Source organism: Gouania willdenowi, chromosome 9 (genome assembly GCF_900634775.1).
Source record: "Gouania willdenowi chromosome 9, fGouWil2.1, whole genome shotgun sequence".
Lineage (NCBI taxonomy): Eukaryota > Metazoa > Chordata > Actinopteri > Blenniiformes > Gobiesocidae > Gouania > Gouania willdenowi.
The window spans coordinates 6,158,419-6,174,286 of NC_041052.1; the positions used below are offsets into that span (position 1 = coordinate 6,158,419).

General features: G+C 34.2%; 1 protein-coding gene across 1 annotated transcript in view; it reads right to left on the reverse strand.

The window, feature by feature from the left end:
- ikbkb (inhibitor of nuclear factor kappa B kinase subunit beta) overlaps positions 1-15,154 on the reverse strand; it is a 30,808-nt gene extending 15,654 nt beyond the window's left edge. The window contains exons 1-5 of the mRNA XM_028457294.1: positions 15,004-15,154; positions 13,366-13,484; positions 6,600-6,694; positions 2,330-2,450; positions 1,806-1,875 (exon numbers count right to left, since the gene is read on the reverse strand). Of these exons, the coding sequence (XP_028313095.1) occupies positions 1,806-1,875; positions 2,330-2,450; positions 6,600-6,694; positions 13,366-13,470 (391 nt within the window). The 5' untranslated portion in view covers positions 13,471-13,484; positions 15,004-15,154. The remainder of the gene's footprint in view (positions 1-1,805; positions 1,876-2,329; positions 2,451-6,599; positions 6,695-13,365; positions 13,485-15,003) is intronic.
- Positions 15,155-15,868: the final 714 nt, after the last annotated feature.

A 15,868-nucleotide genomic window follows, 5' to 3' on the forward strand; every position in this document is an offset into this window, starting at 1 on the left:
TTCAACCAGGTCAGACAATTCTGTTAGAGTTAGTGGTAAAAAAAAAACTGGACCTGAAGACACTTCAACCTCTCAAGAGATGAGAGAGACCTTTTAGAGGTCAAACACTTTCAATAGCATCCAGTAACACTTTCTTAATTTACCAGAGTTTCACAGGAGGAGGAAAAAGGACAACACTTTATTAGATGCATGTTCTTCATGTTCTTTTTGACACATTGCATTTGACCGTACACACTATCATCAACCAAGTCAGTTCTGAGCAAAAAACAAACAAAACAACTGAGTACGTAAAGAAATATTTAAGTTTGTAAACACTTGGAAAACAGGACACCAGTAATATTCAGAGTGAAAACACATAGAATTTAATTGACTTCTACAGAATCAACAGACTAACATGTTTTTACTGCCAATTTTTTTTTATTGATTTTTAAACTGTTAAATGTTTTCTGTTGCACTTTTAAACCATGTTAAGCACATTGAATTGCCATGTGTATGAAAGGCACTATACTAAAACATTTGCCTTGCCTAACACATTTTAAAACCTTGCCAAAAAAGAAACTAATAGTCAATAATAAACAAATTACAATTTTACCAATAAACACTTAACTGATATTAGTAATTATCATTTACTTACATTGAAAGCGTTTATTTAAAGCTGTAATCACTGATTATCTATTATCCAAATTCCATTTGATTTAGAACCTTGAAGTTTTAGCTTTGATCCATAAATACATCTTAAAAAAATAGTTTAATCAGTCTGACTGGCATACGTGGAAATTGCTACACATTATATCGAGTTTTTACAATTTAAGATTAGCTGTTCAATGGTTTACATTTTTGGTTATAATAAGTCAAACTAAAAATGAAGCTAAAATAAACTACAAAAATAGCATTTCCAGAGAAAACGCATGCAAGAATGCTCTGATCAGTTAAAGGCAACAAAAAAAGGCAATTTTTCCATTTAGTGTTAATTCCATTTTGGACAAATGCTAGTTTGGCCTCTCCACTGTTGCTATCAGGAATATATATATATATATATATATGCATCAAACCTAGGGACAATGAGCTGTCATTTTAAAAGAGATGGTCAGTTGTTGAATATGTATCATTTTAAATGCTAAAATGTTTGTTTTATCGTGTGTATTTTATATTATTTTACATCTTCCTGCACAGGGAATACGCTTAATGAATTAATAAATGAATTGAAAAACCCATAAACCACAAGATGTAATCAAAATTAAACATTTCAGTCGATCTTTAAATGAGATGTATGGTTTATATACAAACCGTTGGTTTGTACTCTGACCAAAAGTTAAAGTCTAATAGGTTTCGTCTGGCTTGACTGGAAGTGCTGTGACTTTGATTTTCTTGTGTAAGCTGAGGGGTGCATGTGTGTGTCTGCGCGTGTGTGTGTGTGCGTGTGTGTGTGTGTGTGCGTACGCGTGTGCGTACTCTGATTTCTTCACATGGCGACCCAGAGTTGATGTTTATGCATGTTGTTGTTAGCGTTTAGTGCAAACTATTTGAGAAAAAAAGTGAGTAGGCAATAGTTGACGTAAGTCCCATAAGGAGTATGAGGTGTAACCATGGTGACTAAAACACCGGTGGTTTATGGGGGTCACTCCAGAGTCGTGACGTCATGATACTGCTTACGATTTCCTCCATACTTCATCACTTCATCACCGTCCTCTGAATGCATCACGCTGCCCTCTCAGATGATCACACGGTTAATCAGTCACTCTCACACACGTACACAGGGTTGGGTTTATTGGGAATGGTTTGATTAAAGTGAACTGATTACTCACAAATATCGCGTAACAGAATCAGAACAGAGCCCTCCCTCATTCCACAGCAGTTTTCCAAGAGGCTCAGATACTGCAGAGAGAGCAGAAACCAGAACGTTATGAACAAAGAGAAGAAACGTCAACACCCGGCTGCAGGAAAAGTTCATTAATCTGTCCTTTTTATGAGTGTTTTAAACCTCTGTGTTCCTTTGTTCTGCAATAAATAACTACTTTCCGTCCATTAGAATGCTTCTCTTTATAGGGAATAAAACACAATGGAACTGGTTTGAGCTTTATACAGCGTTTTTTAAAAAATATATCTATAATAAACTGAAAAAGACTGCAGTTTAAAATAGAGAACTGAAAGAAATAGGCTGGATTTACCCTAAAGTAAACTACTTTGGCTTCAACTTGCACTTGTTCTAAATAGATTAGGTAAAAAGGACTAATAGCCACTTACTGGGTGAATAGAACCATTTCATTATGAGTCAGTAAATTCCTGTAAGTCTATTTAAGAAGCTTTGAAAGGGTTAAAGCGCGCGTACCTTTCTCAGATCTCCACCCTGACAGTACTCCATGGCGAGCAGCGGGAGGTCGTTGGTGGCCAACAGGTTGAACATCCCATCAGGAACTTCACGAGCAGCGACCACATTAACGTGATTTAACCTAAGAAATGCAGTATGACAGTTATTGGGTTGAGACTAGGGCTGCGCATGGCCATGAATCTGATGATACAATACGATTCACGATTTGCATGTCACGATACGATACAATACGATATACATCACGATATCAGTAATTACAAGTATAAAATGGTATGAAATACAATTTATTTCATTTTTTTAAAACTTGCGAGCACACGTAAATGGTAACTAACTGTAACTCAAGAACTAATATCAAAAACAAGTAATATGTTTATCAACATTTGTCAAATTAAATTTTATAAAAAATTTAAATGTTTGCTTCTACACCAGATTTTGATTCAGTTCTTAAATTCTTTATATCTATAAAAAAAAGTTACCACATACATCTATAAAAGTGCCCAGTATGTTTTATGAAAATAAAGCTAAAATGCATTGAGGAGTGAGATAATTTAACAAGGTCTGATGTGGTTCACTGACACCCATAGTGACTATGCATATGTTAGCGCAATTAAACTGTTTTTGTCGTTAAAAAACATGATTAAAAAAATAGATTTGGACATTTTTTTGATCAATACAATATTTGCACAATGACATTTTGTGATATATAGCTTAATCGATTTGTTGTTACACCCTTATTGGAGACCCATCCTTGTTAATATGAGGATTTGAACATTGACATATACTTTTGCTCGTAAAAAACATTATAAAAATCTCATGTATAATGATCTGCTATCAAATATGACATTTCGTAAAGTATGTAAGGCACCAACGCAACACATGACTGTTTCTTTACTTTAAATTTTGTAACCAATTTTTATTCAATATGGGAAAATTATGTGGAATACTTTGCGCAAAATTGGAGAATTACAAAAAAAATAGTGTTCTTTTAACAATTTAAGATTAAAAGTGTGATATATAGGCATGGGAAAACTTTGAGCCCTGTCAAATGTTGTGAAGTTTCACTGAATTTATGTATTCAGAGGGACTGAAATATCTGAAACAATGATTCATGTTTTACCCGTCATATGTACTTTCTCCTGCGGACCGGAATGGATGCTCTAAACCAGTGTTTCTCAAACAACAATAGATCATAATGATGGAATTAATGAGTGATAACACACGTTTGAAAGAATCTCATTTTGTAAATAAGTGGAATGAAACAGTTTTAGTGTCTCCTGATTAGAAGTTTCTTTAATTTCTGGTCACCTCCGTCCTGATGTGGGACCAAGACTGACGATTGTATTTTCAGTTCATGTTCTGATCAAGATCATTTCTATCATCATTTTGTGTGTTTTTGGTGTCATTTTGTGTATTTTGTTGTTGTTTGTCTGTTCTTTTTAACTTTCTGTATATTTTTCTCTCATTTTGTGTGTTTTTGTTCTCATTGTTGTTGTATTATTTAAATCATTCTCTCTCAGCGTGTGTGTTTTTAGCGTCGCTTGGTTGTGTCTTATGTCGTTTTGTGTGTTTCTCTGTTATTTTTGTGTATTTTGTAGTGATATTGTGTATTTTTCTCTCATTTAGTGTGTCTGTTGTTTTGTGAGTTGCTGGTAATAATAAATATTTTTATGTCTTTGTGTGTGTTTTTGGTGTAAATTTGTGTATTTTGTTGTTGTGTGTTTTTTTATTATTCAATATATTTTTCTCATATTTTGTTTATTTTTGTTGTCGTTTTGTGAGTTGGTGGTAATATTTAGATATATTAAACATTATAAAACCCCATATTTTTATTGCCTTCATTTGTTAATTTTCACCTCTCTGTCTCTATCAAGTACCCCCTGTAGTGCCATCACCTACCACTAGGGGTACACGTACCCCCATTTGAGAAACACTGATCTAAATGGCCTGAATTTGGGTCTTTTGGGTCTTTTAACACGTGTTGCCCACGCTTTCCCTTTAATAGAATCAGTGCAAATGTAACCAACTGCCTGGAAATCATCAAGTAAAGTAAAAAAATTATGAAATAAACTGGGTTTTCACATCTGTCTTTTCACCACATGTGGATGAACAAAGTAAATCCTCTTCATTGCATAATGTAAGAACCTCAAGTCGTGTCAAAGACGATGAAAAGCATTTCTTAAAGACTGATAATTATCTTTCAAACTGAATACATCATCTCCTCTCGACACTTTTTGTCTTTACGTTACTTCTTCTGTTTCCAATTTATTGCTGTTTCATAATCAGACTTAAACAATGTGTTTCTTATTGTTATAGATTCGCTTCTTTTTAAAATAAAAAACTTTAAGTGATACCAGATTGGGCAGGAATTTGGCCGGAACAGAAACCACAACACGGTGAAAGACGTCAAAGGGAGAGAGAGATGATAGTCATCGCAGGAGCAGAAAGCTGTGTTTAAGGTATTATCATTCATCAGCTTGTTATGTCATACGCTACTCTGTTGACCTAAAGTGTTTGGCAAACTGAAAACAAATAGACGTAAACAATACATTAGGACAAAAATACAGTACATCTCTCCTTTTCAGATTTTTAAACTTGAGAAAAACATTGTGAGAGAAGAAGTTTTATGAAAGGAAGAGTTGGATACATTACCCTGTGGGTGAAATATATTGTTTTCCTTGGTTTGCACGGGCTTTAAAACACATCATAACTCAAAAACTAAGTGGTGTGTTTTGTGTTTTTCACCCCGCATGCATGTGTAAATGTGCACTAAGTAGATGAAATGATTTAATGGTGGCTTGTCATGTATGTGTCCTTTGCTCTGTGGTTTTTCCATGAGATGAGCGTGGGTGCCCGTGGGGCCTGCGGTTTGTGACCATGTCTGTCTGAAAAACAACACACTTGTTAAAAAAGTGGGACGAGGACATTGGGATGGTTTTATAATACGTGTGCATCGCTTGGGTTTGTTAAACCAATCAAAACAACGCCAGTGAAGTGTAAACGTGAAGATACGTGTGTGTGTGTGTGTGTGTGTGTGTGTGTGTGGAAATTCAGAAATGAGCCACAGCAGAGTAACATGCGGAGGCGGCGTCAGAAATAACCCAAAGTGTCCGAAAATAACCCAAAAGGTCCTGGCTGTCATAATTGTTTAATTTGTGATTTTTGCTATTTCAGGAGTGGATTTGTGCAACAGAAGGGAACATGAAAGTCTAATGTCTATCCCATAAGCAACTCTACCGTCATGGAATGTGCCAGAGCGTCACGGGCCACGGCAAAGTTCAACAAAAACAACTCAGCCGCATACGGCAGAGTGTCAATGAGAAATTTCTAAATAAGATACAAGTGCTCATCTTAAATCAAGAGCAAAGTCAATGTAATCCACAAGGGGAATCAGACGATTCTGAAAATCCAGGTCCTTTCACCAGGATTAGCCACATGAGGTTGCAGTGCCCACAGGTTCAGGTCTGAGTCTCCCATTAAATTCCCACATAATTTACTTAGAGATCTTGCATAAATTCCCAGTCCAGACTGGAGATATAACCACTCAGACAGCTCCATGGTACACCACCAGGATCTCTTCCTAGTTTGCCAAAACCAGCTGAGACAATTAAAGCTGCAGTATGTAAGTTTTTTATTTTATTTTTGGCTTTATTTGGTCTAAAATCTATGCTAACCTTTGAGCATATTGTAATTCAAAGTGTTCTGAAAAAACACTGGACCTCTGCGCCTTCTCTTGGCTCTGTATAAGTATGTAATCAAATTTGTGTCAAAAAGAAAAACTAAAATTTGTGAAGTGCAGAGCAGTTTTAAAAGCCATGATACTATTTATTACGCGCAATGTGGTGTTTTTACACCCTCAAATTCAGTTTCTGTACCCGTTTCTGCTCTGAGCCCTCTTGCGTAATTAAGGAGGCTAAGTAATGCCTGTCCCTCAAAAACTAATTAGGACCAACTCCTAATGAACTCCACCCACACGAGAAACAAGCAACGGACTCTACGGAGATTCACATGGACTCATATTACATGTAAATACCTCACATCTATGTTTTGGAACTATATCTACTTTTCCCACACAAGTAATGTCAGTGAATGTCTAGCAAATAGGCAAATATGTTGATTTTCGCATATAATCTCGCGTTACGCAATTCCTCGGCTGCACAGGACTTCTGGCAAAATTAAATGGAATTAGATTTTTCTTTTTTACATTAAAAAAATCATAAATTTGTTATCAAGCCGAAGCCTTGTCAATGCATGTGATGCATTTGAAACTGACCGTCTGATGATCTCAATCTCCACACACCATCGCTCTTTATTTCTATCACTGAGCTCTTGGTGGCACTGCTTTATGGCGATCTGTTCCTCCGAGTCCTGGAAACACAAGCACGCACACGTTCAGACAATCTTGAATCAAATCAGAGGAAATTTCTGCTCAGACCAAATCCAAGCCTCATGATGGTGATCACAATCCTTTGCACTAATTGATTTTATATAGAAATGCTCTAAAAATAAAGACTGACTCATGATTAATTAGATATTAGGGTCAAGGATTTTCACTGCGTGGTATTTCATAAATTGGGCATCATCGGGCAAGGTTTGCATGAATATTAAGATTTATTCTAATCAGCAGTAATGGCCAGACAGTCGCACCACATGATATTTTGACTGAATAAAAAACAGAAATATTTTAGTAAATAGTAAATTAAAATAAATAAATAAATCAAAGTGAGCGCATATATACAAAGTTATTACATATTTTTTATGCATTTAAACCTCATTTTAACTAAATGAAATACAGTTGGACAGAATATTTAAATTGTGATGCGACTGGTGGGAAAATACATAACAAGCCAAATAACAAAACATTGAAAAACAGGAAAAATAGATTAAATACCAAATTATGGCACATAGAAGAAGCAAGAAAACATAGCTTACAATAGAAACACACAAGAAATTACATTTACAAAGGCCCATTAATAATCAATATAGAGTTTTGTTCTTTTTGTTAAAAAAAAAAAAAAAGCGACAACCTTCCAATAATAACTGAATATGTGAACATGGAAAATATATGTATTTATTTCCTCATCAGTTATGAGTAATAAACGTACATTGCACCACCGGTTTCCTGTAAAGGGAGGTACAATGTGCCATCCTGCTTCCTACATTATTATTATCTCATAGAACAGGGGATTCCCATTGAAGGAAACTTAGTCATCACAGAGGATCAATATCATTTTTAAGCATTTCCTCCAAGTGCTCAGCCTGCAGTGACACAGATGAAACTCATAGTGGTGACATCAGCAATCGCTTTACAAAGATTTATTATGAGTATTAAAGTACTTTACCTGTGCAGTTGAGAGCAGAGAGGATTAATTTATATTCAACTAAACTATATAGACAAACGTTAAACACCTGTATGCATGGATGATAAAAGAGTATTCTTAAACAAACAAAATAACTCCAAAAACACACAAAAGACATCACAAATACAACATACAAAATCATAAGAAATTGTACTAAAGAAAAGCAAAAATACACAAATTTACTCTGAAAATACAAAAGATAACAAAAAATATAAAAAGAATAACAGAAAAATTAACAAATCAAGAACAAAAATACACAGAATCACAAAACAGAGACAACAAAAATACACAAAATTACTCAAAAAACACACAAAACTAACATTAAAAGTGCTCATAATGACAGAAAACAATAAAAAAACACAAAATTAGAAAAATATACAAAATCACAACAAAATCACACATTAAATTCCAACAAAACAAAAAACAAAAGTAGAAAATTACTCAACATTTGGCCTTTCTTGTATTAATGCTCAGAATGCTCATTATTCCAAATGCTGACGTGAATGTTCATAATGTGACACTCGGATCAGACTAATCAAATTTTTGCGGACCCCGCTATGATAAAAGCTGCCCTTCCCTGCTGTAGTGTCACTATCCAACATCCCAGATATTACTTCACTGATGCTGCTTTAGTTTGCACACACTAATCAGGTATACTTAGGCTCTAAGTCCACAAGAAAACTATTTTAGAGACATCGCTAATGCACTTCAAGAGCAATTCAGGCCACAGTTTTATTGCCACACTTTTGTAACACGAAAAGAAAACATGAGTTAATAAAAATATATATTATTGAATAGAAAAATATCTAATAAATCAAAAAATATCTACATAACTGTCATTCAGTGCAACTTTTATTATGATTTGAACACCCACTAGGAACAGTGGTTTCATTTGTTCTAACAGATCCTTATCCTTAATAAGACTGCTATTCTAGACAACAATGAAATAAAAATAGTAAAAAACATTTAAAAAACACTCCAATTCTGACACAGCGACGCCCTCTCTTCAGGATGAGGGTTCAAATCCAGATCTAAATAAACCTCAAGAGCTAGAGTGAGTAATACAACACTCTTACAAAAAGGGAAGCGGATGTCTTCATATTCCCACACTGTCCTCCTGCGAGTAATTCAGCAAAACAATGCTTTCATCCTGTGACTTATCGTGAAATCATTACAACAGACGCCATGTGCCCTCAAGTAGGGGAGTGATGTCATCGTTTCTATGAGAAAGGTGCAGTGCAAACAACCAAAATGCTTTCAGTGCACAACTCAATTTTAGATGCAAAATGAAGATGATTTTAGTTGCTGTTGCCAGACACACGTTGTTTAGTACGAGAAAAAGCCATACTACAGAACCCCTCAAACAGAGATTAGTGCATGTCTGATAAAACGCACAAAGCGTGTATCAAAATTGGTCCATTCCTGTCCCATGCACAACCCCCACCATATCATAACTACTCCCATATAATTGTTATATGTTGTTTGTATCAATCAGCATTCTGAACTCATGTTGTCGTCACTCATCTTTCATATTTTCGCTACTATAGAATAGGGCTGCTCAATTAATCGAAATTTGATTCCGATTTTGATTATTACACCCAACGATTACAAGAATAACATAATCAAAAATAAATTATTCTAAAAAATATGGGAATATGTTTTATTCACTAAATAAAACAAACCCACTATTTCGGACATCTACAAAAGCTTTGCACACACGGTATTAATACGAACTTTGAGTTGTTTAATCCACGCACATGCAAGCTCCTCCCCTCCGCCCCGCCCCTCTCAAGGCCAAAGCTAGCCTGCCGGCTATCACAATAAAAGTTGTTGCTTGTGGTCTTGAAACATGACAGGAGAAATGCAGCAAAAACACTTGGTAAACAAGTGGAAAGTCAAATTCTCTGATATGGGAATATTTGGGTTTGATGATGAAAACCTAGAGCAAAGACACATCACGTGCAACAAGTGTTTTGTTTTGTTTCGTGCAAAAGTGAACATACTTTATTTTAATGTTTGAAGGATTTTAGTTATGTTTAAAGAATATATTTTATGGGGTTTTTTTGTACAAAAAATAAATGACTTTTTGGTTGACAAATAATCATTTGAATAATCGCGATTTCAATTATGACTAAAATAATCGTGATTATTATTTTAATTTGGCAGAGGTGTGAAGAATACTGATGTATTCTACTCAAGTAGAAGTACTGGTACTTGATTGAAAATGTACTCAAGTACAAGTACGTCATACATGAAATACAGAAGCTACTTTTTACTGGTACTTACAAGTAAAAAGTAGCAGAACTAAATAGTACTCAAAGTAAAAGTTACTTGTTACTTTCACCCTCCACGTTTTTTTTTTTTTGGTAATAAATCTTGCCACGGTTCCCTTGCGTACAGTAAAAATATAATATATAAACTTAAAAATAAATACACCAAATTTTGCACAATTGGAACTTAATTTCTTTTCCACAAAGGCATCTAAAATAAAAGATTTGTGAAAACGTACAAGTCTTTTCTCTTCTAGATAAAATGACACCAATGAATTCAATTCAAAATAAAATATTTCTCATGCTTCAAGTACAGCTAAATTTATGAACTCTAAAAATGAGAAAATAACCTCCAGTCGATGCTGTTTTGGTGCGCTGCATTACTTTTAATCTGATTACATTTGGATGCCATTATCATTAATATGACAACAGATCCACGCATGCCTTCAGCTGAACAAGGAAGACTCCTCAAAACGGGGAAGTCTACGCTACCATGGCAACCATCGAATGCCTTTCACTTCACTGAATGAAGCACTTCCTTGAGTAATCACTACGTTAGTTTGTCAAACATGTCAACCTCCACAAATGTGCGCATTAAGTGTTTTTATTTCATCTGCAGCTTCTAAATCACCTCTCATTGTCACTAATAAGCCTTACACAGAATAGTTTTACGGACTTGGCTTTTCCGTCAGAAAACTTCCTGAATTCCAATTTTAACCATTTCCACTCCAGTTCAACCATTTTTGTTTTGTTTCCATCTCATTGTCTTTACTTATTCAAATGACTTTACTGGTTATCAAACTTCCCAAAATTGTACCAAGCATGCTAAAAAGGGTCAATCGAGTCAATGACTGTTATTAATTTTACATTTACACCCATCAGACGACTTACAGAAGCCAGGAGGGTTACACTGAAATCACGCGAGATTACGTCACAAAATATTTGACATCAGGTTAAATAATGTTGTCCTCAGATCTGACAATCACATTTTTGTGACTCCCACTGTTATAAAAGTTGCCAATCTCTGCCTTACACCAAATCATTTTAGAAGATTAGGAGGTAAAGACATTTTTGAAGTGGAAATGCAGGTGATGCAGCAGCAGTTTGTACTAGTTTGTGAAATGTTTTACGACTATTTGTCTTCAGCAAATAAAATACTTGCTCAACAAAAGCACTCGGAAAAGTGCAAAATCTTCTCTTTTCCAGATATTGTCAGTTATCTGGATCAATTCCTGATCATGGTATCACACTTTAAAGGCTTTGAAGAAATGTATATCCCATGAAAAATCATACAGTAGGTGCAAATGTATAGGTACTAGGGGTGTTGGAAAAAAATCGATTCTGCAATATATCACGATATTACATCGCACGATTCTCGGATCGATTCAAAATGCATCCATATCGATTTTTATTTATTTAAATTTTTCATTTGTTTTTTTTTTTTTTTGCCTCTATTTAACTAGGAAAGTCTTTTCCACTGCAGGAGACGTTGTAACAGCACAAAGAAGTGCTGAAACCTGGGCATGTTGACCAGCTTGTGTTTTTTCAATAAAATCTAAAAAAAAAAAAAACACTAACTTTCTGCATTTATTTGTTGTTCTATGCATATACCTCATTTAAGTTACACTAAAGTCATGTTGAACTAAAGTCAAAGTTGGTTAAAAGCCACAGGCAGATTGTATGGTATTTATTTTATTTTAAGTTGTTGGCACATGGCATGTTAAAGCCATTGTTTTGAGTGTAAAATATGCCAATAAAATATATTTCATACTAGGGCTGGGCGATATATCGAATATACTCGATATATCGCAGCTTGTAGTCTGTGCGGTGTTGAAAATGACCATACCGTTAAACTTGTGGACTTTTTTTTTTTTTTTGAAATGTCATCTTAATGACAACATGCACAAAAGGGCACTATTTGTTTTAAAATATTGTAGTGGCATTATGTACAAAAAGTGCACTTTAATTTTGTGTTTTGAAATGCCATGTGAGTTGCATCCTGCACTAATGTCTTGTTTTGAAATGTCTCTGTGACAATTTTGCACAGAACGTGCACTTTCTGTTGACAATTTTATGTTTGAGCCACTCACTGTTTAATAAATACAGTTATGTCAACTTTGACTTAGTTGTGATATCCCCTTTTTTGCATGAAAGTTTAAAATTGGCATATATTAATGCAGTATGATCAAGAATGTTTTAATGTAGACATATAGAATCATCATACTGGTGTGATTTTGTGCATCAAAGTGTTAATTCAAGGGTAATGCAAAATATCGAGATATATATCGTGTATCGTGACATGGCCTAAAAATATCGCGGTATTTATAAAAGGCCATATCGCCCAGCCCTATTTCATACATAATGTTCTCATGAAGGTGTACACATTTACAGATTAGTTGTTTCTTAAGTCATATATTTATATATATATAAAAAAATGGCATCGTATCGTGACCTGTGTATCGGGATACGAATCGTATCGCCAGATGCCAGGTAGTACACACCCCTAATAGGTAGACTCATTTTTTTCTGATCCAGATGAAATGAATCAAACTTCATAAAGATCGATCAATTACAAACCGTGATATTAATTTTTTTTTAATTCCGCCAATAATGAGAGAAATTTTTTTTTCGATTTTTTAAAAACATTTTTTAACTGATCCAGTATCAGTATATATATATATATATATATATATATATATCCGGATCCCTTCTAAAATTTAATGGAATATTTTATGGCATAAATCAGTGGTTCCCAACCTTTTTTGGATCGTGACCCCATTTTGATATCACAATTTCTGGCGACCTCAAAGAGACATTTTATTTTTCTTTGAGAATTACTTTTTGATCATGTTTTTTATACTGTGTTACAAATACAGTATAGACATGATTAGTGACAAGTTGTGCCAGCTCAGATATATTCATACTGCATTTTATTTCAACGAGATTTACATTTGAGAAAGTGAAAGTATAGATTACAGTTGTTTAAGTATGTGCTGTTATAATTTGAAATAACAATAACTTAAAAATAAAAAAATTAAATCACTAATTCGTTTTTAATCAATTATAATAGACATTTCCGGTGATGCCATTTAAATTCCAGGCGACCTCAAGGTTGAAAAACATGAGGTCTATCTTTGGTTAAAATTTTGTCAAAATCAGTTAAGTACTTTTGACATAATCCTGCTAACAAACAAACAAACAAACAAATAAATAAATGAACACCGGTAAAAATGTGACCTCTTTGGCAAAGATAATTAGATTCAGGTGAGGTGTTTGGCGAAACATTAAACATGCTATCAAAATCCCAGTTGTGCTGATTAAGCCACTTCACTTGTAAACACACAAAAAAAAGTGAAATGCAATAAAACAAACATCTATACAAATATAATTTCTACTTGGGTTGTGGTACCTTATTTTTCCATCGTGTGACGTAGCCAAAACCCCCCGTACCAAGTCGATCCATAAGTTCCCACGGCCCACATGTCTGCGGCTGCTGCAGGGGAACTCGCTTCATGGTGTCAACTGTGCCTGAGACAAGAAATACAGTTCATTTACTCCTTTTATTATTGATGCTCAACACGGAAATACTGAGATTATCTACAGATTGCTACAATAACAGTTACTTTGTTTATAGAAAACATGATAGAGATTTCAAAATGTGTGGATAGAGGGGGGGGGGGGGGGGGGGGGGGGGTTCGCAGTGTATCTCGTTTCCTCTTCCAGCCAATACATATTCACGTGTAAGTGTAATCTGTATTTACTGTAAGAGTGATTGCTGTATATGTATGTATTTTTACAGTATTTTAAGTGAAAATTAAGGTTTTTACAACAGATACAATTGCAAAAGTAAAAAACTTCAAACATTACAGGCTTTATTGAATATGTTTTACAAGATAATTAAAATATTAATATTTACTGTATATCTGCAAATAAATACATCTCGTAGCAGGTTTCAAACCTGACGTATCACAACTGCATCTGCAGAGTTTGAACTCGTTTGTGTTAAACGGACAATAAGGCTGAATTGGTTTTTGAGAGGGATGCCTAAGTCAAAGGACTGTTGAATAAAGATATCTTTACTATTAAAAAGTGCACTAATCTCTAATTACTTACAAGACATAAGCAAAAAGAAAAATATCTGTGCATTAATTTAAAAAAAATTATGTTTCTAATGTGCAGTTTACCACACAAGTTAAAAACCTGTGCAAAATACAGTTACGAACAACAAAAGATAACTACAAAAATACAGAAAAAATATAAAAAAGCAACGTCAACTCACAGAACAAGACAAATACACAAAATGACTCATAATACACAAAACAAAAAACACACAAAACATCAACAAAAATGCATAAAACAACAATAAAAACACACAATACAACATTGAAAATACAAAAGTTAACCCAAAAACAGTAATGCAAAAAACAAAAACACATAAAACAACAACAAAAACATACCAAATGGGAGAAAAATACCCAAAACAATGAAAACAAATTGAAAGAACAACACTAAACACCAAAAAAAAAAAAAAAAAAACCCACACAAAAAGATGTAAACAATACAAAAAAGTAAATAAAAACACATTTAATGAGAGAAAAATACACAGAATGATTTCAAAACTACAACAAAAACTTTTGTTCTTCTTTGCATTAATGCTCACATTGGTAATTATTCTAAATGCTGACATAAATATTGATAATGTTGCTCTCGGATGAGACAATCATATTTTTGTTGCCCATCTTTGACCAGGAATTATGTTATTTTTGTTCGATCAAAGAGGGGCATTTTTGGGCCACGGGTCACATGTTTGACACCACTTGTTCAACACACTTACCAAACTTAGTTACAAAAAAAAAAAAAAAAAATGATATGTCTTTATTCTTTACACATATTGACTTTACAGGTTCCCTTTAAATAAAGCTACTGATTGCCAACCTTTAACTAAACTCTACATCCAAAATGAAAAGATACAAAGTTAGTTTCCTTTACGTGTTATTAGTTAGTCGCTGTTTTCCTTTACGGACTCCGTATTTAAAACAAATCCTACCTTAGACTGTGTATGAGCCTTCACATGAGTTCAAAGTTGATTCTGTCAAAGTAAAACCGTGTAAAAACCGCTTTTTAATCGAGCTGCAACTTTAGAGGAGACAGCAGAAACACAACAAAACTTAGAGACAGTCTACTTCCTGGTCCTCGTGTTTCCTCTAAACCTGAAGGCATCAGACACGCCCACACACGCGTGCACCAGTCCTCCTAAACCACCTCCTGTTCTATGCTCCTGTTGCCCCCCAAAGAGGGTCTATAGTCCATAGACTGGTTTATACACACCTGTGCTCAGTTAGATTGATTTGAAAGAGTGAAGAACAACTTTCCAAGTGTTTCTGTCATATTTACATAGTGACTCCAAAAACCTCTAAACTAACAAATTATAATGGATAAAGAAATAATAGATTATTTATTCCATAATTCAAACAGGGAAACAGTTACGACTGAGGGTCGTTTAATACTCAACCATAATAAAGTATATTCTTAATTTTATTTTCCTTTCTGTTGCTCTACCTGTATACATTAAAAAAAAAAACCTTTATTTTGAAAATTGCAACTTGCTCCTGAGCTTCCTGCGCCTTCTTCTTCTTCTTCTTCTTCTTCTTCTTCTTCTTTTCTTCTTCTTCTTCTTCTTTTCTTTTCTTTTTCTTTTTTTTCTTTTTCTTTTCTTTTCTTTTTCTTTTCTTTTCTTCTTCTTCTTCTTCTTCTTCTTCTTCTTCTTCTTCAAAAATATAAATCTAATCAACCAATTTTGAGGCAGATTTCAAAAGGTTTGACAAAAGATAATATTGCAGCTTATTGCAGTGGTTCCCAAACTGGGGGGCGCGTGAACAGTAATGCTGAACATTGATCTTGAAAAACTGAAA